The sequence below is a fragment of the Rhinichthys klamathensis genome, unplaced genomic scaffold, assembly GCF_029890125.1.
Source record: "Rhinichthys klamathensis goyatoka isolate OS25496 unplaced genomic scaffold, OSU_Roscu_1.1 h1tg000291l_1, whole genome shotgun sequence".
In the NCBI taxonomy this organism is placed as follows: domain Eukaryota; kingdom Metazoa; phylum Chordata; class Actinopteri; order Cypriniformes; family Leuciscidae; genus Rhinichthys; species Rhinichthys klamathensis.
In genome coordinates this window covers 438,258-464,485 of record NW_026606810.1, presented here as the reverse complement: position 1 = coordinate 464,485, position 26,228 = coordinate 438,258, and the positions used below count along the sequence as shown (strand labels likewise).

Sequence of the window (26,228 nt, the reverse complement as noted above, 5' to 3'; positions counted from 1 at the left end):
TCTCCATTCTGTCACCTGATGGAGTTTTGGTTCCTTGCCACTGTTGCCTTGGATTTTGGCTTGCTTAGTTGGGGACATTTAACATTTAATATTCAATAATATTATTGATCTGCCTTACTTAAGGTGGACGTTGACGCAATTTCTTTTAGAAACAAACTTTGTTATATTGTTATATTGTTTTTGTTATATTGTTTTCATGTTATCACTGTGAAGCGCTTTGATACAATCTGTATTGTAAAAAGCGCTATATAAATAAAGGTGACTTGACTTGACTAATTACATAAGCATTTCCATTTACTTTGCATACAGTATATGACTCATTCACTGGTAAAGCTGTACATTTAATACTTATGGGTTTAAATTCATTAAATAACAGCTGAATTATAGAGGTTTAACAACATTATGGGATTTTATGTATTCTTAAAAAAAAAACATTATGGGATTTTATGTATTTAAAAAAAAAATCCTGTCACTATGTAGCAATAGAAGTTACAGCAAGGAATAGATGTGGCTGTCACTTAAATTGCTGTCAAAATGATATTATTCATGCGTCTATGCTGTGTGGGTGTTGAAAAAAAACACAATAAACTTCATAGTTTCATTGCAAAGCCTTATAAAAGCATTTGTGATGTCACAAATACATGACAAAAGTGATAAACAAAAGGGTCATCTGTTCCATTGCACATCTGCTTTTGTTACAATTAAGGCTTTTTACAAAGCTCATGCTGTGCCTGAATTGCTTACTCATTCACAATTCACTACAGAAAACAGTGTCACACTAAGGAGCAAGCAAAACGTGACAGAGGCTCGTCATTTTTCTTCAAAATAAAAACATTTTGTTTTTGAATGTATGGATGTTGCAAGGAGAGCTAAATATAATATAATATAACTCAAATAAATGCTGCATATTTTATTCATCAAAACAAAAACATAAAAAATGTATAATGTACAACTCTTCTCAACATTGTAAGATATATTTCTGCACCAAATCAGAATATTAAGGGTCATGGAATGGTCATGTGATACCGAAGACTGCTAAAAAATACAGCTTCGGCGTCACATAAATAAATTACATTTTAAAATAGATTAAAATAGAAAACAGTTATTTTAAATTGAATTAATATTTCACAATATTATTACTGTTTATACTTTATTTTTCATCAAATAAATGCTGTTTTAGTGAGCATAAAATACTTTTTGCATTATATTGATCTTTACTTAACTTTTAAACTTAACTTACACATAACTTTTAACAACAGTGCAATATATCAAAAAATAAAACCCTACATATGATGTAATTTAAAATCTGACATATTATATATTTTTACATCATCACTAGCGTTAGTTGGTGTACATCATTTGTATATAGGGTTGCAAAATTCTGGGAATTTTCAAAGATGGAAACTTTTCATGGGAATTAATGGGAATTTAAGGGAATTAACAGGAATTTATGGGAATAAATGGGAATAAAGTGGGAATTTTCAAAGTTGAGGGTTGGCTCTTCATAGGGAACTTAAATATAGTTGAGGAAAGTATATTTTAGCATAATGTTGACTAAAACAAACAGATGCCATTCAAATACACTTTAATATCCATCCCATTCCTCAATCACATGCATTTAGAACACTGCTTACTGCATGGCTATTGAGACCCCCTACTGAATACAAATGTATTCATCTAGTAGCAATGCTGATAAGTTAGATGCTAAATAAGCTAGCATAACTTTATTTACCACATAAGGCAGATGCTAGCTACCTCATGTGGCTGTTTTTCTCTGCCTCCTGCAATATGTTTTCAAGATCATTCCAGTTGTTTAGCTTGCCTTACTATTGATCTATCTGTTCATGCCATTGCATTAGTATTCTTACTAGGGTTGGGCCGATGGACGATATCATCGTCCATCGTGATGGCTGACAGACATCTCGATGTTTAGCCGACATCGCGATGTCCCCCCCCCCCCCCCCCATGGTTTCCATGGTGACGTGTCATGCTTGGCACGTGATTCACCACAGCAAAAATAGCGCTGTATGACAGATTTAGCGTTTTTTTTTTCTAAATATTAACAAACTTGCTTACCATGTCATAAACTATCTTCTATTCCGATTCTCAAATATGTGTAAGTGAGTTTGTTTTGTAGTTAAAAAAACCTTTATAAGTTATCTTGATCTGTAACGTGTTTGGGCCGCAGTTCAGAGTTGGATTTAAGTTATTACAGCGCGTGGATTCATCAGCAAACTTGTTCTGTTCTACTTACAAATAAATCTGTTGAAATATCTGTTGAAAACATTTTGCATGGATGTTTTCTTATCACTTCTGTTTATATTTATGCTTGGATATGATACAATGAGCTTGGATATTACAATGAATTCCCAGTTAGTTCCCCTAAATTCCTATTAATTCCCATAATTCCCATTATTCCCATGGAAAGTTTCTAATATGGAATATTTCCAAAATATGGAACTTTCCGGAAATTTACCGGAAATTTTCCGCCCCTTTGCAACCCTAGTTGTATACTTACATCACTTTTATAATCAGTGTGCATTACAGGTATAACACAGGAAAAACTGTATATTAGGTAATGAAATTGCTTACACACTATTGAAAAATGACTGACACACCATACTGTGGACGATATGGAAATAGAGAGACGTTTTAGATATGTTTTCAGCTCTGTGAAGATCTGAATGGGATGATAAGATCTGACTTGCATATCTGCTTGTCCAGAATCCTTCAGTTGAATAGTTTAATTCCAGCTGAATAGTTCAATTATTCTGGTTGAATATCTTGTCACACCAGGTGAACATCAGAGAACTTGTGTTATCATAGCTACCATACTTCTGTGGACCTCAGGGTTAACACTGGAGGTCAATCAATCAAGCTTTAAATGCTCAACCCGACTGACTGATTGGTCAAAGTTGGTCAGGTGATCAGCCAAACCATCCAAGGTAAGTGAAACAACCACTGCATGATCCAAATAGGGATTAACACCCTTGGATGGTGCCAGTCATTTCCAATTGGTGTGGAGTAGACAGCAACGGGAGTTAAAAGGGTTAATATCCAGTTGAGCGCGATCTGTTGCGGGTTTGGCACATCTTTTGGCAGGCCACCTGGTCCCCTGTGCTAAACGGACCGAAGACACAGGCAATCTGTCTCGTCTATAAGCCACCATTCTCAGATGTCCACCGCGTTTATAAAATATGCATAAGTACTTATTTCTATGCAAGAATAAACATATAAATGGGTTGGTGTCAGAATTCAGAGTAAACAAGTTCAGGGTGCATTGAAAGAACATCATAGAGCCCCAGGGAAAAAATGCACCTGATTCCAAACAATCTCCATCTGCCATGTCTCACTCTCTCACCTCTTCCCTCCTTTCTTCTCCACTTATTCAAATGCTGCCCTCTCTTCCGGTCTCTTTCTCCCTCCCACATTCTCACTTATTTGGAGACTTAAAACTACTTAATATAATTCATATTTATTTAAGATTTCATTTTTATAAATTATATTATAAATTCATATTTATATTAATATGTATTTTGAAGTATGCAACTACCTATCTGAATATTATATCTATTAATTCTTCGAACCTTATTTTTGTTTAGATGTTTTGTTTGAAAAAGTGTTTGTATTATAATTCTTTAAAATAAATGCCAGTTGGATCAGTGTTATTTTAGTATTATTTATCTAGTATTTACAGTATTAATATTTTAAAATGAGCTTATATGTTCAGCTTTTATTCTAATATTAGTAATTTTAGTACTACTTATTTTTAGCAATATTTATAATTTTCATTTAGGTTTACTTAACTATTAACTGTTATAATTTATATTTATATAATTTTTTATAGTTTTAGTTTACAATAACAACACTATGTTGGACTGATATTTATTTATCTAATGCAATGACATTCATACATCTTTAAGCGTGGCTCAAGTGTTCAAATACCTATTGGGCCTACTGTATAATTAATGGGTTGCCTTTTGGGAGAGGAAAAGGTAATGAGTGAGCAGATTAACACTTTAATGCCGGGCTCTCCTCCTACACCCCTCTTTCTCTGTCTGCCTCACAGTAATCCACTCTGAAGGACAATGATGGAGGTTATCTCGCTGAGTGCTGTTCACTTTTCCATGTCTAATTACAATCGCTAAAGCATGTGCTCCCCAGGTAACGCCACCCCAACATGAATGCACTCAGACCTGCAGTAACAGTGCTAGTTGATTTTAAACATTAAATATGACTATCTGCCAGTGTATTTTGTAGTTTTGTATTTTGCTCTTCTTAAACATAGCCAGTTGGTGGTGCTCGAGAGCCTGGTAGAACGAAAGTCATATTTTATGGTGAACGAAATGTTCCTCCAAGCAATATTTCTTCATTTAATATTGTGGTAGACCAGGGGATATTTTTCAACTCTCGGTGACCAGAAGAAGAAAAAAGGACGTGGAAACACATCGCCTCTTCATGCTGCTGGCTTTTTAAAATATGTGTTGCTCACACTGCAAACAATTGGAGAGAGAAAAAAAGGCTAAATTGTGTCAAACTCTGTTGACCTAATGTCAAACACTCACTTCAACTTTTATTACATACATTCACTTATTGTACACATTTATTGAGATTTCCATTTACTAGATAAATAACTAAATAAATAACTTTAGCTGTTTTTGTTTTGGCATAATGATAATGATAAGTCAGTTTCACTTACATTGCCATTGCTTAGTCATATGTTTCGTCGCATAAACCGAAAAATCATTTAAACAAACCATCCATTTTTATAGATGGTCATTATTTTTAATCAAATATGACTTTTGGTCTGTTTGCAAGCTATCATATGGCTTTTATTGTGTCATTTTGGAGCTTGACAGCCGAAATCCTTATTCACTTTCATTATATGAAAAAGAGCCACCAGCACATTCTTCAAAATATCTTCTTTTGCATTCCACAGAATAAAGAAAGTCAAACAGGTTTGTAACAGCATGTACATGATTAACTGAATGTTCATTTTTCAGTGAACTATCCCTTTAAGATGCCTCAAAATGTGCAGTATTGGGTTCTCCAGCAGCCTGTTCTAGAAGTACCGCATTCCATCACTACTCAGTATTCGCTCTGGGTCTCAGAGTATCAGCACTGCATCAGAGAGTGAAGCTGATGCACACAAGAGAGAAGAGAGAGATGCACATGCACACGCACATTTCCCTCCTTTTTTTTTTGGACAGGTTTCAAACAAACCACAACCAGCGTTACCAGCCATCAGCATAGATCCTACATGCTCCAACCAATGAGAAACAGAGACAAAAGTGCATTTCCTTTGCACAAACCAATCACACGGCAGATAAACAGAACAGCGAGAGTGGCAACACAAACAGATACACTGGGACAGAGAGCTAGTGTGCTTCCAGCACAGATGCGTCTTTTTTAGAGGCAAAGCACCGCATTCATCCCTTTTCCACACAAACACACACACACGCTCGCTCATGAAAGGCCTTACAACTCCATTTAAATGCCAAGAACACTTGGATTCAAATGGTTAAGCACTAACACGACTTTATATTTGATTAGTGCTTCATATGAAAATCTTTCCTTTAAAGACGTGTCACGTTTATCCGAATCAAGATCGCACAACCCCGACGGGGGAAATCCATTACACAACCAGGATTTAAACAGGATGCCTGTTAAAGTCAATTGAGTTTATCCTCTCAATCTAAGTGTGGTTCATCCAAATAGCTCAGGTTTGGTTTAAGATTTGATTGGATACTCTGCATGCTGGACGGCACTTGATTGGAACTAACATTGAAGGAACAGGCAAATGAGAACGAAAGAGGATGAAAGACAGACAGGTGGCGGCACTCTAGGGGGGGGGGAGGCTCGAAGCCCATCTGGTGAGACCCAAGCATCTGTAATCACGGACAACACCCCAAAAACCACGAGGATCGGACCAACCAGATCAAAATATTCAGCATTTTGGACAGGATGTACCATCCACATTCAATCATTCAGGGCTATAAAATATTCACTTAAAAACTTCTAATATGAATTAATCATAAGTGTGTGAACATGCTCAAAAAACAGGGGGCAAACAAATGTTACGAAACAGTCCTAACACTGAGACATTTCTTGAATAAAATCCCACATGCACAAATATCAGCACTTACCAGGAAACTGCTATAAGCTCCTTGACAGTGTTTGGATATTCTTAATATGTCCACGAATTAAAATAATCATATTTTAAAAAATACAAAATAATGAATCAGTTGTAAGCAAAGAAAAGTCGTTCTTTAAGACGCAAAGCCACTGACAACAGCAACAAGACTAGCTGGTGCAGGCAGTCACGGCGAGATGCTACAATAACAGCATCCCCTTTTCAGGAAAGGATGGATAAAGGAGGGACTGACAAGCGTACTGGAGAAATGGAGGCAGGAGGGGAGGAGGGGCACTATGGAGCATGCTCGCTGAAAATCCCTGGGTATTTACGTGTCACATGACCTGCTCTGAGCTGTCAATCATCGCTGGTTGGAAAATGAAGGGAGGGAAGGAGCAAGAGAGAGAAGGAGAGATGGATAGGGGACCATTATGTTGATGGGTACAGTGGGGAGCGGTGGGTGACGCTTTCACAGCTGCTTCTATTTTCTGTTTAATTAAAAAAAGAGGGAGCAATGAAACTGTAATCTCTCACAAACCCACCCCCAGGCAAGAAGCCCACCAATGGCACTCGTGATTCCGGCTTAGAGCCGTGGATTAACCCCTTATAAACTGAGAATCAAGCACACCTACACACGCACTTTCGGTTTCCATGTTTCATGGGGACTTTCCATAGACGTAATGATTTTTATGTACAAACCGTATATTTTATCCCCTAACCCTAAACCTACTCATCACAAAAAACGTTCTGCATGTTTTTGATTTTCAAAAATAATCATTTATGTGTCCACATAACGTAGGGAATACGTGAATAATTAAGTAAACAGTAATAGTTAAGAAAACCTAAATGAAAATGATAAATATTGCTAAAAATAAGTAGTACTAAAATTACTAAAACTTAAACTAATATTAGAATAAAAGCTGAACATATACTGTAAGCTAACACACGCACCTGCATATGGGTAGTTAATGTTTCTTTCAATATTTAAAAATATATATTTTATATATGGGAAGGAGTATATCACTGATTGATTTTGCCTTCATTAAAACATTTTGAATGGTTTTCTACTTTTTAAAACAAAATATTTAATGTAGCATCTCTATTAATATGAACTCAAACACACACACACACACACACACACACACACACACACACACACACACACACACACACACACACACACACACACATATATATATATATACACACATATATATAATTGCACATCTGATTATGTACATGTAACTTGAGTATATGAAAATAACTTGTTTTCCATATTGCATTAATGCAGTGGCTACATGTTACTTTAATTGCACTGCATCAAAAAAATGACAATAAATACGTTTATGTTATTATTTCTATTTTTAAATACACGCACAAAAATATTAGGCCGCATAACTGTTAACAATAATTAAATTGAGAAAAATAAACATTGACAAAAAATTATAGATGGCTGCTAAAAATTCAGCTTTGCCATCACAGGAATAAATAACATTTTCAAATATATTTAAATAGAAATAAATCTTACAATATATATATTATTGTTTCTTGAGCACAGTAAGCTGAGTGTCAGTGGCAGGTGATGGTTCTCACATTTCATCTGCTGAATCTTCAGCTGGATTTAATCTAATTCCTAACATTCCACAGACTCACAACTGCAGCAGACAGACACACCTCTAGCTCACACAAGCATCAACAGATACAGAAGATTACTGCAATTACATTGTATGTTGCTTCTTGTAGGCCAGACAAGCCTAAACACTTAAAGCAACGGCTGAAAGAGTCTATTGCAAATACTTGTCTTATTCCAGTAGTAATTCAGAACTGGAACTCAAGTATAGGGTGACTGATAGTTTAGATAACATTTTATTGTTTCATAAACCATCCAAAACAGCAACAAATGCTTCTACAAAAATACTATAAAAGTGGTCCTTTGTCACATCTTGTTCTTTTTTAAAACACTTTTATCACTCCTTATAAAACTAAAACAATTGGTATACAGCGGCATCTAGTGATAAACTGTAAACAGTGTTCTCTATGGACAATTCTACACAGCGCCCTCTAGTGAGAACGGCATAATGTGCTCTTTAATTACATATAATACACAGCGCCCTCTACAGACTGATAAAAAGCAAAAGCGAGCTTAAAATGTTTTCCGTCTATGGTTTTCTCTCATATATTTTTTGCATACTGTCCTGTCGAGCAAGTCTTCTCTCTAAACATGCAGTCACTAAAACAGTCAAAGAAAAAATAATAGCCTGGAAAAATATGTACAAATGTACAAAATGTAAATATTGACTTTTAGTATTCTAAATGAAAATAGAAGGAAAAAGACTCCTGTTTGAACAAAGAACCTGTTTGGTCTAAAATCTATTCAATAAAAAAGAAGAATAGAACATATGCTGCTATCAAACATTTGGTGTATTGTTTGTCACGTTCAATGTTTTATTAAGTTCCTGAATAGATTAAGACGTCTTGGCAATGGGAAAAAATGCATTTTAGTTTGGTTTATCCGTGGACGTATATTGGCTGGACACTTGCAGTATTTTTAAACTGGATAAAGTAAACACCATGCCTAAAATGAACATATAATCATCATTGCTCTTAGGCCTCCCGTTTCTGCAAAGCCGTTCCCACATTCCTGTTAGTTACTTTCAAATAATCCGCAGTTCTACTGCAAACTCTCCCTGTAAACACTTTATATAACTCTTGAGAGCTCGCACACTTCTCATTGTCCTGTCAATACACCAACATGGAGCTAATAAAGACTCTAAACTAAATGCTGTAGGTTTTTACTCATTGTAAAATATAGGACTATGTCACAAAATATTAGTCACAATACAAAATACCAAATAATAACACCACAAAAAGTAAATATAACGGAACAAGAAAGAGTCTAAAATCGAAAAGGGTTTATGAATAACTTATCTTGAAACACTCCTGACAGACTGAGAAGATCACATCCCATTATGCTGTCGTCCAGCCAAAGAATCTGTTGTCATGTGGATGAAATGATGGCGTCTTCAGGATAACATTATTCCGTCGAGTACATGAATCCACAACACGATTAGGACTCAGTGCTGAATGATGATGTCGAGATTGGAATACTAGCAAACCACAGCACTTCTGACTACTGTGCACTATAGGCCTATCCTGCCAATACCAACTACTTTAGTACATGAAAGTAGAATGTGAAACAGTAGGCATTATTCACAATCCAAATTTTAAACAGTAGTGTGCTACCTTGTCACATGGATGTACAGAAATAAATGTGGTCATTTTAAATCCAGTTTTGTAGAAAAACGTCTCAACGTGTGACAATCAAATAATGAGGCATAAATAATGGCTTATATATAACAAATATTACTTCCAGTTCATTTGGGAAATGGAAGGTCAAGCACTTTGCATTGTAGGATTTAGTGTTGTACAAAGTAGGCTATACTTACAATATACTGCAACAACAATAATAGCAGGATGCTTTTTCATACTGTCATAGCCAGCTTTCATATGTAGTAGACAGCAAGAAAGTTCCATTTTCTATTAGTCTAAACCAACACACATTTGATGTTTTAATTTTATAACTTTTTCTTTCAAAATGTGTTACCTCTTTGAAAATAGACAGGTCATGCCAAGGTATACCAAAGTTTGTGTGATTTGATGCAGTATAGTGCAAAAAAAGAAGAAAACCATAAAACGAGTACACAAGTCATTTTTTCGGCTTTACTTTTTATTGATTGTTAATTAAATTATCACTAGTCTTTCATCACAAACGCCATAACAGATGCTGAAATGCTAAAATGTATTACAAAAATAAAATGCTTTTATGTTAATTATACTGATTAACAAATTACCTTTATGCTTCAACATCAAGCATATTATATATCAGATCAAAACCATGCATTTTGTCCCTGCATTTCACCTTTATAGTCAAGATTTTATGTTAGTCACAGCTGCCACAGTTCAAAGCACAGAGAAAAACCCCATTACACGACAGTGATTTCCACAGATTAAGTTAAATGGTTGTGTCCACTAAATAGTGATGGGGAAAAGAATATCTTTCCATTTAGGATCATGCAAATACATTGCACTAAGGCCCACGTCCATATATCTCCACTCAAACACAGGAACAGACACTGATAAAAGCATTGCTCAGCTCTGGCAAAATACCACTAGGTCTAATGTCGGTTATGAGTGCGATTACGGTACTCTGGGGGATTGTTCACCCGGTGCGCCCCTGTAGCATCAAACACTGAGGCCTGGCTTCATGATCCTTTGCAGAGCAGAAGAACGTTATCTTTGGCTTTGAGTTTGTAAGAAGGCCTGCAAGACGAAAACAACAGGGATTGGAAAGCTAACCACTTTCCCTCCAGAATACTTTTGCACTAATACAGTTCTAAGAGAAAGATGAACATCAATTTAGTGTCGCCTCATGAGGTGAAGTTAGTGCACTCGTGTGTATTGTTCGTGCATCACTAAACCAAGTCAAATAAATCATTAAATCAACTTTCCAATAGGCATGAGAAAAAACCCTGAAGTAGATAAAATTGTAATTTTGAAACTTTTAGTGTTCAGCACTGAGTGGGAATCCTGCGATTAAACGGATGTGTTAAACATTTTGTTTTTCTCCTTCAAATTAAACTATTGTAATAAGGGCTAGAAAGGGCAGTGTGACTTGTATGAAAGAAAAAAACTAAACAAAATGCATATTTCCAAAATCCACACGACAATCAGCGCAAAACATGAGTGAGGTGACTTTCCCTGGCAGGAACCATGGAGTTCCTTGGACTTGTGACTTGTGAGCCCTTTGAACATTTAAGGGCCTCCTGATGCCCTGAATTAAACTATTGATATATATAGATATATATTATTTCTTATTCATTGTTTACACTTACTGCCAAACAACAAACAAAGCTTTTGATTAGCTAGTACTGTAGAGTCTTTGAAAAATGTCCAGGCGGAAAGTAGGAGAAAGGCAGAAGCTGATAGTCTCTTCAACTTCCTGTACACGGCGCTGAAAACGACAGCGGTCCCGGGCGATTTCCTCCCAGGGCCCATGGCGGTCCTCATCGCTGCTGGCATAGAACTCCTCGACCTCTTCCATAAATGTCACCTGTGAAAGGAATAAACAAAACAAAACTGAGTATAATAAAATGTCATCTATTGTTCAACAAGTTGTAGAAGTAGAGCATTTTTCTGTGTCATTAAAACCTGGCATCCCATGAGCGTTCTCTACATTCTTGAAAGCAAATGAGCATCAGTTACTAATAAACGAAAGGAAAAATTGACAACGTATTTGCAATTTAGACCCAATGCTCTCATTTCTGCTCCCTTTTCAGACTCATCACTTCACTGTTGCCAAGTAACACGAGATTGTGCTTAAACGGTTGAGAATTGAGATGTAATGTGAGGGAGTATGTGATTGTCCCTAACACATGTGAGTGGTTGGGAGTGCCAACACCCGCAGACCAAAGCTAATGACTCTGACTAGTGTGATGACAGAGTCATGAAATGCAGCACGCTATAAAGTGATAATGAGTAATGGGCAGCGCACGAACTCAGTCTCCCTGGAGACAGCAAAATGGAACCATTGCATCAGATCATCACAGGCAGAGGAGGGGGAAATGTTTAAAAAAAAAATTATATTGCATGGCTTTACATCATTTTCTCAAGCTAGCCTATGTTGCCATATTGACAAAGAATGAAAATAAGGCAGAATAATAGCGTGAAAGAAGATTAAGTGTTCCTAGTACCATTCATTGTATAGAATAAAAGATTATCACGCATATAACTAAATACTCTATTGTTGGTCTGATAAAGAAAATACACCATTATTCCAAATATATGAAAGGCACAATTCATACTGTATTCTCTTACTATATATTCTTATTTGACAACTATCTTGGCAAAACTATAATAAGGTTCAATTTATAAATATTGGTTAATGCATCAGGTGTCAAGAAATAACAATGGGCAACAATTTCTTATTCCAGGTTTATGTTAATGTATAAATTATTATTGTTCATTGTTAATTCATGTGGACAATTTTTCCTAGAAATGTTAAAAATCAATTGTGTAATTACCATTCAAAAGCTTGGGGTCTGAAAGATATTTTTTAAATAAATGGCATGTGCTCACTAAAGGTGTTGATACACGGGCAACTTTTTGAGCAATGTTGCCGTCAACGGGCAACCAGGAGAGACACCGCGTCCACGACCGATCTAAAGCATCCAGATAGAAATGTGTTGCTCATTCTCAATGGCAAAGTGCCCAAGCAACATCGCTTGGAAATATTGCTCAAAAAGTTAAGGCTGCATTTATTTGTACAAAGAGTAATATTGTTAAATATTATTACAATTTAAAATAACGGTTTTCTATTTTAACATATTTAATTTTTGTTTTTATTTATGTGATGGCAAAGCTGATTTTTTAGCAGCCATTACCCCATTCTTCAGTGTCACATGATCATTCAAAGAATTTAAATATGCTGATTTATTATCATCAATGTTGACAGCTGACATTTTTTAGGATCACTTAAAGAATATAAAGTTCAAAAGAACAGCATTTATTTGAAATATAAATATTTTCTAAAAACATAAAAGTCTTTACTGTATATTTTGATTCATTGTGTTCTTGCCAAATAAAAATATTAACACACTACAGTTAAAAATTTTGGGGTCGGTAAGATGTTTTTGATGGAAGTCTCTTATGTGCACTTAACGGTTGTATTTATTGAATCAAAAATACAATAAAAACAGTAATATTGTGAAATATCATTGCAATTTAAAATAACTACGCTGTTTACACTGTTAAAACTGTTTCCACAAAAATATTAAGCAGCATAACTATTTTCAACTGATAATATTAGAAATGTTTGAGCAGCAAATCAGCATAATAGAATGATTTGATTTCTAATGGATCATGTGACACTAAAGACTGCAATGATGCTGAAAATTCAGCTTTGCAATCACAGGAATTACATTTCTAAATATATTAAAATAGAACAGTTATTTTAAATTGTAATAATATCACAACTTTATTGTTTTACTGTATTTTTGATCAAACAAATGCAGCAGTGGTAAGCAAAAGAGACTTCTCTCCAAAACATAGAAATCAATATTAACTTAGATTAATAAATGTTGTAAATAAATTCATGATACCTAATGCATTAAGCAATGTTAACTAATTAACCTTATTATAAAGTGTTACTACTTTATTTTACCTACCAGTGTTTAAATCCCTTGTACCACTGCTGCAAGCACCTCAATTTCCTCCAGGAGGTCAATAAAGTCTTATCTTATCTAAAACAACTATGTTAGATATTAAAAACAAAGGTTGGGATGTCGGCTGTTTAAAATTAACTTTCCTAAGGAAATTGCTTCCTCAATCAGCAAAAATTAACTTACCAGGATATGATGAAGCATGTGTAATGATTTTAAACATTTTGGTGAACTTACAGTGTATGAACAGTCTATGACTATAAACAAAACTGCAGAAAAACTACTCTTCTAACAACCGCATGAGTCAAAGGAGTTACTGTCTCCATCTGATTCATTCTTCAATTCCAGACACAACAAGTGTTCTTAAGCCAACCACACCACCTCGCACTTTGTAAGCAAACAAAATGTTCAGAAAGATAATTATATAAGTACTTTCAGACTGGAATGTGATGCAATAATAAGCAGTCAATGTTATACAAACCTTCCTCAGCTGAACAACTGTGGCACTGCTTGAGCATGGCAAAGGGGAGATCTCTGAGAATCCGCTGTCCAGCCTGTCCTCAGCCTCCTCTCTCTTGTAGCGTGGCGTTCCAGGTGCTTTCTCCTTGCAGCAGCCTTTGAGGGTTTTCTGAGTCTGTATGGAGGCCTGGAAGTTGGAGAGGCTGTAGGGGTCTGCTGAGCAGCTAAAAGAGTTCCACAGTCTCTGATTCTCTTCCTCATCCATCTCACAGGTGTCTTCACTCGACTCGTTCTCTGAGAGCGAGGGCGACGATGGAGGCGGAGAATGCTGGGAGGACATGCACGCTGGTGGAGACTCGGAGACCGAGGAGTCTGTGGACGCAGGGCTTGGCTTGGAGGCTGTCCTTATAGGAGCTCTGAAGTTCCTCGGGTTATAAGGATCCTCGTTTTGGCACAGAGAATTCCACAGCCTCTCGGTCTCGGAGTCGGCCTCCTCTCCATCCGAGTCTTCCTCAGATTCATCGTCGCTGTCATCCAGGTCCTCAGACTCTGAGAAGTGGGATGAGCCTTCACTGTCAAAGCCATCATCGTCATTACTGTCCCAATCGCCATCATCCTCCGATTCAGATTCGCCACTGCAAGGGCTGCCCATGATGTAAGCAATGACCTTGTTTTGACATTGAGGCGTGGCCAAAAACGGCCCGTTTTCAGCAGCCGGAACTGTTTTTGCGGTCTTCTCAGAGTCCTCTTGTTCACTTTGCTTAATTTCTTCCTCACAAATGACAGGTTCACTATGACATTCACTCTCTGTAGTGTTACTCTGAGATGGGTTGTCTTCGGCTGTTTCCGACACCTCCTGTTCCTTGGAAAGCAGCTTCATGTGAAGTTTACTACTTAAGTGTTCTTCCTCCAAGCTGGAGTAGCCATTATCTTGGTCAGGGGTCAGAACTGCCACCTCATTATAGGCTCTACTACAAACTAGTAGTTGCTGCTTAACATCTAGTGGAAGCTGGTATGAGTTGGGAAGGGATTCTGGTTTGGGCATGTGCAGGCTTGCATTGTGGGTCAGCTCTTTGGAGCACAAGGGACCAGTGCTTTCGTTGTGCATTGATGGCCCATCATTGCTACATACACACAGTTCGTTCGTCATGGCAACGGCCGCAGTCGAGCGGCTCTGACAATAGCCGACACTGTGATGTTCTCCACAATGCTGCCAGCTAGTGTCAGTCTCTTTTCTGCTTTGTGCTACATTTAGCAGCAAGTTTTGAGGTTTGTCGTCAGCCTCCCCAAATTCACCCCACCACCAGCTGTTAGTGGATCGCACGGATGCCGTATCCGGGCACAAATCGCATCCGCTTTCTGGTTTTGCGCGCCTTTTTTCCGGAGTGTTCATTAACACCTGGCTGAGCAAGTTTCTCGCCGTTCCGAGGTATCCGACCGATGCCTGCTTTTGAAGATTGAACTCTTTCTGGGTGGTGTTCTGAATTCCCAGTTCGCTCAACGAATCGTGAGTGAACCAGACTAGAGTCCCCTGATCTCTGGAGGACGCATGCGCCGAGTTTTCATGCTGGCAGTGGAGATATTCAACTCTCAAAGGGGTCAGAGAGTTTCCAATATCTAGATTTGAATTCATTTCAAATGAAGTCTTGGTTCTTCCCGGGAAATATCTCTGCAGGAGAGACCAGGCAGGCCTGGAGACCAGCGAGAACACGCTTATCCACGAGCTGTCAGTGCGCTCGTCACCGCCACGCGCGGGCCGCGTGTCCCCTTGAGGAAAGTGTTCATGTGTGCTCATACTTATGAAAAATATGAAATGCGCTGAACTACATAAACTTAACGAAAATAGAACAAACTAACACATTAATTTACTTCCTTAAGAAGTGGCAAGTTAAACACACTGTTAACTGTGACTTAATTTGCATAAAAGTGCTCCGGCTTCGAATGTCGTTTAAATGTCTCTGAATTATGATAATATACAGAACAGTTTCTAATACAACATAGATATGGCCTTATACGTTACGGCTTAGCTGGCTAACGCAGCTAGTACCAGGCTTTAATGTATGGCTAAATGTTAGCTACGAAAAACTAAAACACTCCGTTTTCTCATTTCTTTCAGCCCTTAACACCATCCATGAGTGACTTACAGATAAATATTCTCTGGGGCAAATGAAAGAGTCCATGTCGTTTAGACTGTGTTGAGTCCACGCCGGCTCGCGCGAATAGCTTCGGCGTCCATATTGACCGCAGTGTTAACGCCAACTGTGCCGTCCTGAGGAAAATAACACCAATTATTTCGGTTTGAAGGGACTGTAGAAGCAGCAGAAGGAAAGGAAAGGCATTCTGAGGTGGTGTAAGAGTAAGATAGGCTGGTATACTCCAAAGGAAAGCTTGAAACAAAAGCCATTTTGACGTTTGAGTGGAAGCGAGCGTCGGTTCTTCAACTGTCAGTCTTCTGTCACCTCAATCGAGCCCGGCTGCCGCGTTTTTCGAAAGAAAATACTGTAAGTTGTAGGAGAAAAAACGGCAGTAACATAAAAACCGAGTCAAAGCGGTGTCCTTACAAGTTACAAAAGAAGTGGTTTCACTTTTAGTTCGTTTTAAATAGTAATACTTGGTATTCAGACTCGTTGACGTCGCCGTTTTGTTCCCTAGCCGCTGAGCTAAAGCGGAGAGATTTCATCAGAAAAGCTGTAAGGGAGCGTCTCTAATTTTCAGTAGCATTACCGCGCGCTTAGGGACCGTGGTAAAATTCTGATCTCACGTGGTAAATTGATGCGTGTGTTATATAAGATGTTCAGTGCATTCCCCGAAATGCACGGCAACACATACATAAATCCCTCAGGATATTCTAAATCTTTAATGCGACGCCCTGTCAGTGCTTCTAGGTCGACTGATCTATACGAAGTCAGGGATACTTTCAGCATGAATTTGACAGATTTTTTCGCATATTTTTTTCCTTTTGTGATTTTCACTAAATATCAATATGTGGACAGTCTACTCTGGACACATAAGCCAGTCTTTATTAAAGCAGTATCGCAAGACCCCCTGCTCCCTTGTAACAGCAATCCTGGAGCGTAGGAAACCAAAAACAGAAGAAACCCCTAACTCTGGTCTAATTTATAGGTCTGTACTTTATTTATTCAGGTTTTCCTATCTATTTGATGTGAAAAAGAACTGAATTGTATTCCCAGATTGTCATAATTAAACTCAGTCTCAATGGAATGTTTTAATTTGTTACATTAACAGGGATGAATGAGAAATGTCATCAGAATTCTCTGGAGTATCAGAATAATGAGTAATGTGGAAGAACATGGACTGTTCAGACAGGCAATTAAAGCCTTGATGATAAACCTCAGTCTGATGTAATCCTTGCTTCAGTGTGATGACAGACAAAACAGCATATGGGATAAAGTCACAAGTGTCTCAGTAAACCGGATTGTTGTGGTCAGTCGTGCCCAACTGAGATTCAACATGGAATCCATGTGAATGTGCATCTAAACAAGACTTGCACAAGTTTCATCATTTGACATTGATCGTTACACCATCTTTGAGGATTATGTGGTCCAACAAAGGCAAGCTGGTAGCAAAGGCAAGAAAGACAGTATTCAAGTCAGTTTCCTTGTGCATTTATTAAGTGCAAATAAATTTTAAAAACATGGTTTGAAATTAGAAGAGAAACAATTTTTCTAGAAATGGAAAAAATGGAATAAAGCCCATTTATAATCCAGAAATCACATCAAAATTAGATTCTCAGCATTTACATGTCAACCCTATTGATTTTACGCACACATTTCTCTTTAGTTATTAAAATAAGGGTCACAGATGTTATAAAAGTTCTATACCTTTAAACCCAATCTTTTCTGCACATTCCCAACAAAAAGATTTTCAAAACAAAACGCTCAGTTTTCCATTATAGAGTTGGCATGCAATCGTACAATCATTTCCCATTAGGTTAAACCTCACACAGTAGTGCCCTTTGAAAAAAAAAAACAGTCATTCATCATTTGAAAGTAAGTACAATACTTGGAGAAAAAAAAAAAAATATCATCTGAAATTGAGCTGGTTTGTCTGGTTAGAAAAAGCCATGGAACAACAGGGACTACATTGACCTGGATAATCATATCCAAGTTTGCTTAAGGCTACTGGATGTTAGAGTACCTCGACATACAGGGTTGCACTTTCAACTTGTAGGTAATTGATTTAAAGACATGAATTCAATGAAGATTGAAAACAGTTCCTGTCATTATGCATTTTGCTAAAAACTTCAGTTTTCCTATTTTATTATTTTACACACACTAAACATCAATGCCGATTGGTTAAACTGGACAATTTTATTTGAATCAGATTAAACACAAATTTAAGGACATTTCCAATTACTTCTTTTTCCCTTCCTACCTTACTGTGAGCTATAATGTTTTTCTCAAAAATCAAACTGAGTGCAAAGTAAAGCAAATCTGAATGCAAAATATTTAAGCATACGTTTCCCAGAAAAAAAAGAAAAGAAAAAAATCTACTGTGGTATATTTAGCATTTAATTTACATGCGGTTTTACATAAAAAGGAGGAATGGAAATACTGACAGACCTACAGTCTAAAGTTTTAATTTCACTCCCCCTTTGAAAAAAAAGGGGGAAAAAATAAATTAACCAATAAAACTTGGAAAATTATGAGGTCAATGTACTTGACAAACAAATGCAAAAATGCAATATTTATCCAGTAGCAAATTTTACAGCATGCAAATCAACTATTTTCAAATAGAATTTCCCTCGTGTAGGTTATGTTTATATATCAAGGTAAAATCATCGACCCTGAAGTAAAGTCCCTTTGAAAGCCTTTTCTGTATAAAAAGTTGTGCCATCATTTCAGAAAGAAACAACTGTTAGTTGTTTATGTAAAGAAATAATCCATATTCCCCAGGGTTTGTCTCTGTTGTTCAATATACTGTACATGCAATTCATCTTTTTGTTTTTATGCACCCACCTATTTTACATGATCAAAAATCTACATTCACTCAGTTCTCTGCGTGTCATTTCCACTGCAGTGGTTATATGAAGCAAGTTAATTCCACCATGGTTTCAAGACTATCAAGTGTTCATCCCTTTTTTAATGATCAGGTAAATGCCACAGTTAATGTGAAATTACCCAACTTAACAGTACAAAAGCGGCCCTCACTATTAATTTTTAGGTAAATCTGCTAAATCTGATACAAAGAGGCATAACTAAATGTCACAAGACACAACATAGCTCAAAATTGAGCCACAATAGAGAAACATCTTAAAAAGAAAATAACTTAAATTTCCATTAGCATCCTCAAGAAAACAAAATGGGGCTTTGAAGTTTCATGGACAGCAATTTTCCAGAAATACCCCAAAAATATGGCGCATGGAAGTCATTTCATCTTTAAATATTCTTTTTGCCAATCCTTGTCACCAAATGGTTTTTGTCCCATAGTGTTACCAAGAACAGCTTCTGGTTCACACGGTGCCCCACCAGAACAGTATCAAGTGATGACACCCCATCACCGAATCTACACATCTCCTGGGTAGGAGAATCAACAAACACAAACCCCCACTGGGGGAAACAGCCTTCTGAGCAGCTGGGCATCTCCAACTCCCGACCCATAAGCAAAGACAGACAAACACATGCACACTGAAATACACAAGTGAAATCCTTCACTTCTGGGCATCCATACAAGCGCTAACGGTTTATGTCGGAGCCTCTAGTGCCAAGCTGGTGCCAGTCTACCATGCGATGACCTGGGGTGAGGTCTTTCAATTGGATGATGGTTTCACCAAGCAGGGTGTTGTCCCAGAATGCTCCCTCATTCAGTACCCGCAGGTGAATGGTTCTCTGCTGCAAATCACCACGTGGGATCTTATCATACACCAGCTGAAACAGAGACAAAGGGATGTCATTCAGGAAGATTCATAAAAGTAAAGAGTAACAGTGCCCACCCACTTTTTCCATGGCTTTGGTTCCGGAAGCATTTAAAAAAAAAAAAAAAAATCCATAGGCATAAAAAAAAAAAGTTTAAAAAAAAAAGTCTTTATTGTAGAGTTATAAGGCATGAACCAAACCAACCAGCTACAAGGTAAATCAAAACTATATTTGAAACAAAAAAATTGGACAAAAAGACAAAGGTACAAGACTAAATCAATTTTCTATTTCTCCATTGTTCAAAGAAAAACATTAAATAAATATTTCACATATTCTTCAACAAAAACATAAACCATCAATTAACCTCAAAACTCACAGTAGATCTATCTTTAAAGGTTTGCAAGTTATCGTTAAAAATAATTTCCCCCATGTAAAAAACGAATGATTTTTACTTCAGGAGCCCAACTGCTACACTCTATAGTATCATCTAATAGTGATGTTCTCTCACCATCTCATTGTAAGTGGGGTTGCATGTTCGCCGTGCTGCCTTGGTCTTTCTTTTGCTAGTTTTCTGAGGGTCTGGGAGGAGGTACAATTTGACGTATGGATCAGGATCCGTTCCCTCCTGCAAAGGTTGCTGAAGAAAAGTTCAAAACGCATCGGTGAGTGCTAACTCAACATTTGTATGTGCGTATGATTAAATGGCAGACACTCACCAAGCCTCTGATGTGCATCACCATAATGAAAAGCTTGTCGCTCTTGTACAGAATCGAGAGCTTCACTTCACCTGCCACTGTACCGGGCACAGGAGCCCAGGACACATCTGGGAAGGAGGAGGAACTGGATTTAGTGTGGAAAGGTGTGTGCGCGCGTGTACGCATCTGGCTTGCCAGGTATACTTAAGGTGAATTAAGTAAACAATCTAATTGGATTTCCAGAGCTGGAACAGGACTGGAACCTGTTGAGCAGAGACCTTTATCACAAATCAGATAAGGTAACCCACCAGATGTTATGGCTGCCACAGTGCAGCTTTTACTCATGATGACTTTCAATATTTAACTAGTTGTGATATTACTCATGATGACTTTCAATATTTAACTAGTTGTGATAAACTCTCAGGGTTTGATCTATGGAAGTGTTTACAAAATGTCTGATGCAGGCCCGGCGCCAGGGAGGGGGTGGGGGGGAGGGGTCAGATTTAATTTTGGTCGCTGTCCCCACGGAGAAACACAAATGCCTGGTTATTTTCCATAGACCAGCAAATAAGAGGATTCTCTTGCGAGGGAATACTTTCCTAAATATAAAAGGCAGATATACAGTATAATTTTTATGTATAAACTACCATTTTTACTGTGCGAGCAAACAGCAAGATATTATAAAAATGGCATGCTGTTCACAAAATTAAATTGGCTTTTAATATTGTCATTGTACCCAAAAGAATATTAATTAAAATAATATCTTGAAAATATTTACTTGGTTGACAGCACATCTTTAAAAAAAAACAAAAAACATTTTATTTATTTATTCAAATTTTAAGGGTACTGTTAGATATATAAAGCTTAAGAGCAAATAAACCAAGACCGTCAATTGAATAAAATAATTCATCTCAATCTCAGTGTCAGAGTGCATAAAGTTTTGTGATTGCAGGCACATTACACTATTAAAGATAAGACCCTGGATAAGCACTGTGTGTGTCACTTAGTCACAATCACATGGACTGCAGCTGATTGGCCCAAATAGACATTCCCTTTACACTAACTCATGAAGATTTGCTGTGATGGCAGGATGAACTGCATGAACTTTGAGTCCATCATATACAAAAGCATGAGTAAGTAGAGGGGTTCATAAGAAGTGTATGTGGGTGTGTAGAAGACAAATAAGGCAAAGAAAAATACCTGCTGGTTTATTATGGAGTGCATTAACAACAGTTCCTACACTTCCTGCCCGCTCATCTCTTGGTAGAGGGTGAAAGAAGGTGTAGATCAGATCACACTGAAAGAAGAGGGTAACATTACTGACTGCAGTTAACACATAAGCAGGTGTACAGTCACAGCAATAGTATGGATGCTATGTGATCTGGTTACATTCTTGAGATGCACCCTAAAGTAAAGTACAGCACAGGAAGTGTGAAAGCGTGCACTGCACGGTCTGGCTGTCAATAGGCCTGTGGGTGGACGGTTTCACAGAACATGGCTGATTTCCAAGAAACACGCCAGTTAAACTGAAACCACTAACATTAATTACTGCAAGCTGCCCACATTTCTATTTACTATTATTATTCAGGAAATAAAATAATGGTGGTGTGGTTGGTGAATATAAACATGCATTTAACCTTAAAACAGAAGTAGTTGAAAATAAATAAAAAGTTAACTTTTATAAAGTTTGGAATCAGTAAGATTACGCAAGGATGAATTTCATTTATCAAAAGTGAATGAAGGCATTTTTAAATGTTACAAAAGATGTCCATTTTAAATAAAATAAAAACTATTCATCAAAGAATCCTGGAAAATAATATATATCCGTTTTCACAAAAATATTAAGCAACTTAAATCCCCTTTAAAGCAAAGAAATGTTCCTTGAGCATCAAATCAGTATATTACAATTATTACTGAAGGATCATGTGACTTGTGATCTGAAGACTGGAGTAATGATGCTGAACATTCAGCTTTGCCATCACAGGAATAAATTACATTTTAAAGTATTTACAATTTAAAATAACTTATTTTTAATATATTTCACAATATAACCGTTTTTACTGTATTTTTGATCAAATAAATGCAGCCTTGGTGAGCATAATTTTTTTTACAAAATGTACCGCACCCAAAGTTTTTTTTATTTAAGTAGCAGTTCTCGCATTTTATTATACACAAAGATAATAAACTCCAAAAAATAAATCGAATTTATAGAGACAGATTTGCAAACAGCAGTGCAAAAACACAATATGCAAATCTGATATATAAAATAAACTATATACACCGCCCCCAAGGTTTTGAATCATAGTGTACATGGATTATGAGGGGAAGAGTTATAAAATATAAAAGACAATAACGAAAGTGGGTCAAAGGTTACCTGTGCCACCTCTTCAGCAGCATGGATCAAATGCCAAACATATCCATTTAGCTCCTCTTTCCTTCTGTCTGCCAGGGCCTCTCCTCGAGACCGACCAATCACAAAGCGGCTGGGGAAGCTGTGGGAACATTACATTGTGAGGGGTGTGAAATTAAATGAAGAGCACTACTACATATGGCATGTTACCACAAAACACATCCCGAAGGGGTTATCAGGGTCCTGTACACCACTCTGAGGAGCTTTTTTTTGCGATAGAAATTGGTTGATCAAAACGTCGCTTAATACATTGATACTAGCAGTACAGAGAAGAAATGTACTACGACCAGCTTTCATAACTTATCACAGATTTCAAACTAAATATATCCACTGATAACAGAAATTTGCATTAGTTCCCACTACAGTCAGTAGTTTTTCAAATCACTCAAGGTCAAGGTGATTGAGGTGTATTCAGTGAGCTTTTGATTTCATATTCACATTTCTGTCAGGTTTTAAAATTGTACCTGGGTAGTTTTGAGGAAGGGAAGATGAGCTGCAGTTTACTGTGAAGTTCATGGAACTCCTCGAAGGTCCTCTGGACTAAAGTTGTTGTCCCCGGTTGACCTTCCCGCTCCACTTTTACAACATAAGACTGCACGAAGGCGTAAATAAGTGAACAAGTACATTATAATCATTTATACAGATCTTCACAATGCATTTGGGCTAAATTTAAATGCAGTAGACTTACGTAGCCTTTGCTTGGAGTAAAGGTTTTGATGTGTCTGCAAACAAACAGGCTCCGAATGACACCGTCACTCTTAAGAGTGTAGACGCGTGGAGCAAATGATAGAACGGGACGCTCCTCAGAGGACGCAAACTTCATTTGGGCCAGGTTATGGATGAAGAAGTTGAGTTTGGTAGCCATACTGCCAAGACTTGACTCAATCAGCCTAGAAGACGGGACAAGGGCAAGATGAAGGCTATACAAGACAAATGGATTTAAAAGGACAATGGCAATAACTTGTAAGCTCTCACCTGGTGAAGTGCATGGTGGCATCTGCTTCTGATTCATGTGGTCTCAGAGCATCATAGACATATTTCAGATCATCCACATCAGACAGCTCCGGTATCCCACTGGACAGCATCTGCAAACAAACACACAGGGGTTACTAAGAGCATTTCATTGTTAGACCAGAAGAATACAAAGCATTCAAATAACAGGCAAACGATAAAGCAAGCCAGAGAACATTACTTTACCTGAACTCTGTGAATGTATTCAACTAAAACAAAATGTGGGAAACACCGGTATGTGGAGTTATCTGGGAACTCACCAGGCCAAGCAGGTTAAGAAACAGATGTGCGTGTTTCCTAATGAGATTGTAGGCCTCACAGCACAAGTCCACAAAATCATGGAAGCGGCTTGATGGCTTGTCACCTCCATTGATGACATATGCCATGTCAGACGTAAACACGAAAGGAGCCCGGTCGCTGTAAGAAAGAAGAAATGTGAAAGGTTGTTGTAACTCATAGTTCAACACTGTTCTGAAAGACAACAGTTGCAGTGATCAAAATGTGGGGCAGAGGAACTCTTTTCCATGATCTTTTTGTGTTCCTACCGTTTGATGTTGCCAAACATCTGTGCGTGCCCCAGGAACTTGCCGAAGTCAATATGGAACATGTGTCCACTGGTCTTCAGCATGATGTTGTCGTTGTGGCGGTCGCATATGCCTAGAATGTATGTGGCCACACAACAACCAGCACATGAATAGATGAAGTTTTCCACCGCCTGTGAAAAAGCAACAAACCAACAGAATTCGTTTTTAACCAACCACTTTGAGACACCAAGGGATTGAATCGCCAAATCTCTCAATACATTTTCATATTATTTTTAGGACAGGCAAAATAAGAAACATGACGCAACCCAATGCAACTACCTGCTTTGCTTTCCTTGCTGTGGTACTCGGTACTAATATGCATATGACAATAAACTTGAACTGAACTAAAGCAGCTATGGATTGACATTTCACACATACCATCTGGTTGAGCAAATTAGTCTTAATAGTATAACGATTTTATACAGTACCTTTTCATACTCCTCTTCAGTCGGGTTGTGTTTTTGCAGCCAGTCCGCCAAAGTCCGGTCCTTAAAGGAACCAGTTACTCCATGCTCAACCTGGATCTTCCTCAGGGTTTCTGCACTTGGAATCATCTCTACCATGCCTACACAAGGGAAATTAGGATTTATGAAATTACTTCCATCCCTCAGTATTATGATTGTATAAAATGTGAATTTCTGTTTAGATCAAGTCTATAGAGTGGAATCGAGGGTTTAGGGGGGAAAGAAGTGTCACAAAAGTGACAAAAATGCTAGAATTAGTTTAATTAAACATTTAAAAAATATACAAAATATGCCCCTGAAGGTGATGTTTAAATGTATATAAAATCTGAAATGCTCCAGGTATTGAAAAGGTGAGGGAACAAAAATATTCCTAAACGGCATGCTTAAAAAAAAAGGAAAAAAAAAGATATCTATAAGATAAATCATATATATATAGATTATATATATATATATATATATATATATATATATATATATATATATATATATATATATATATATATATATATATATATATATATATATATATATATATATATATATATATATATATATATATGATTTAGTATTTGGCATAGGGTCATTCAATGATTTAGTATTTGGCATTGTACATTTTGAGAATGACCCTGAGTGTTTCCATATGGTAAAAAAAAAAGCTCTCATAAAATAATTAAGGCCATTTCATTAATTCTAGGTGAGAAAAATACTGCAGTGAATTTCAGACACAGATGAGTTCATCAACATAAGTCTTAACGTTGAGGGATGGATGTACCTCTGCCCCGTCCCGTAGAGAAGCAGCGGAAGATGACCATCCTCATATCAAGTCCCTCCTGGATCCAGATCTTATTCATGATCCGAATGATCTGCAGTGTCAGCATGTCTTGCCGCAGGTCATCTCCAGCCTGAGTGAGAACACAACCATAAACGACCAAGACAACACCTGAAAAAGTGTTGCAATGCAGAACCGCTGATCCGTAATGCACACAGACACGTGAAGGTGGTACCTTAAAGATGACGTTAATGTGGTCTCCCAGAGGATCCTGGTTCTGGAACGAGAGCTTGAGGGGCACTGCATTAGAGTTGAAGTAGGAGCAAGACTACATGAAGAGAATGAAAGACATGTTTTGTTTCTTACATCTTGACAAGAACAATACAATGACTTAAAAATGCTTGATATAAAGACACATTCTGTAATTACCTGTATGTTGATGCCCTTGACGAGCAGGCCTGGGTTCAGAGGAAGTCGACAACTGTTGTTCAAACAGAAGAACTGTTTGACCTCATCTAGCCCCTCACGAAGGATAGTCTGAAAACCAGACAAACCGCGATTAGTGTGCTGACCAGACGATCTGGAGAATGTTAAAATGCCCCTTAGGGAT

The 26,228-nt window shown here is 37.3% G+C and overlaps 2 protein-coding genes across 2 annotated transcripts in view; both read right to left on the bottom strand.

The window, feature by feature from the left end:
- Nucleotides 1–10,870: 10,870 nt before the first annotated feature.
- Nucleotides 10,871–16,504, bottom strand: LOC130103568 (protein phosphatase 1 regulatory subunit 15B). Its single transcript, XM_056269821.1, has 2 exons — nucleotides 13,832–16,504; nucleotides 10,871–11,243 (listed from the first exon to the last, which is right to left on the bottom strand). Exons 1-2 carry the CDS (start codon nucleotides 15,602–15,604, stop codon nucleotides 11,052–11,054), a joined length of 1,965 nt encoding a protein of 654 aa, XP_056125796.1. The 5' UTR covers nucleotides 15,605–16,504; the 3' UTR covers nucleotides 10,871–11,051.
- A 1,823-nt stretch (nucleotides 16,505–18,327) lies between these two features.
- pik3c2b (phosphatidylinositol-4-phosphate 3-kinase, catalytic subunit type 2 beta) overlaps nucleotides 18,328–26,228 on the bottom strand; it is a 50,092-nt gene continuing 42,191 nt past the window's right edge. Inside the window, exons 20-33 of the mRNA XM_056269859.1 lie at nucleotides 26,048–26,155; nucleotides 25,854–25,946; nucleotides 25,622–25,751; nucleotides 24,814–24,950; nucleotides 24,347–24,516; nucleotides 24,062–24,218; nucleotides 23,766–23,875; nucleotides 23,479–23,680; nucleotides 23,255–23,382; nucleotides 22,755–22,872; nucleotides 21,581–21,677; nucleotides 20,402–20,508; nucleotides 20,194–20,322; nucleotides 18,328–19,697 (exon numbers count right to left, since the gene is read on the bottom strand). Of these exons, the coding sequence (XP_056125834.1) occupies nucleotides 19,506–19,697; nucleotides 20,194–20,322; nucleotides 20,402–20,508; nucleotides 21,581–21,677; nucleotides 22,755–22,872; nucleotides 23,255–23,382; nucleotides 23,479–23,680; nucleotides 23,766–23,875; nucleotides 24,062–24,218; nucleotides 24,347–24,516; nucleotides 24,814–24,950; nucleotides 25,622–25,751; nucleotides 25,854–25,946; nucleotides 26,048–26,155 (1,878 nt within the window). The 3' untranslated portion in view covers nucleotides 18,328–19,505. The remainder of the gene's footprint in view (nucleotides 19,698–20,193; nucleotides 20,323–20,401; nucleotides 20,509–21,580; nucleotides 21,678–22,754; nucleotides 22,873–23,254; nucleotides 23,383–23,478; nucleotides 23,681–23,765; nucleotides 23,876–24,061; nucleotides 24,219–24,346; nucleotides 24,517–24,813; nucleotides 24,951–25,621; nucleotides 25,752–25,853; nucleotides 25,947–26,047; nucleotides 26,156–26,228) is intronic.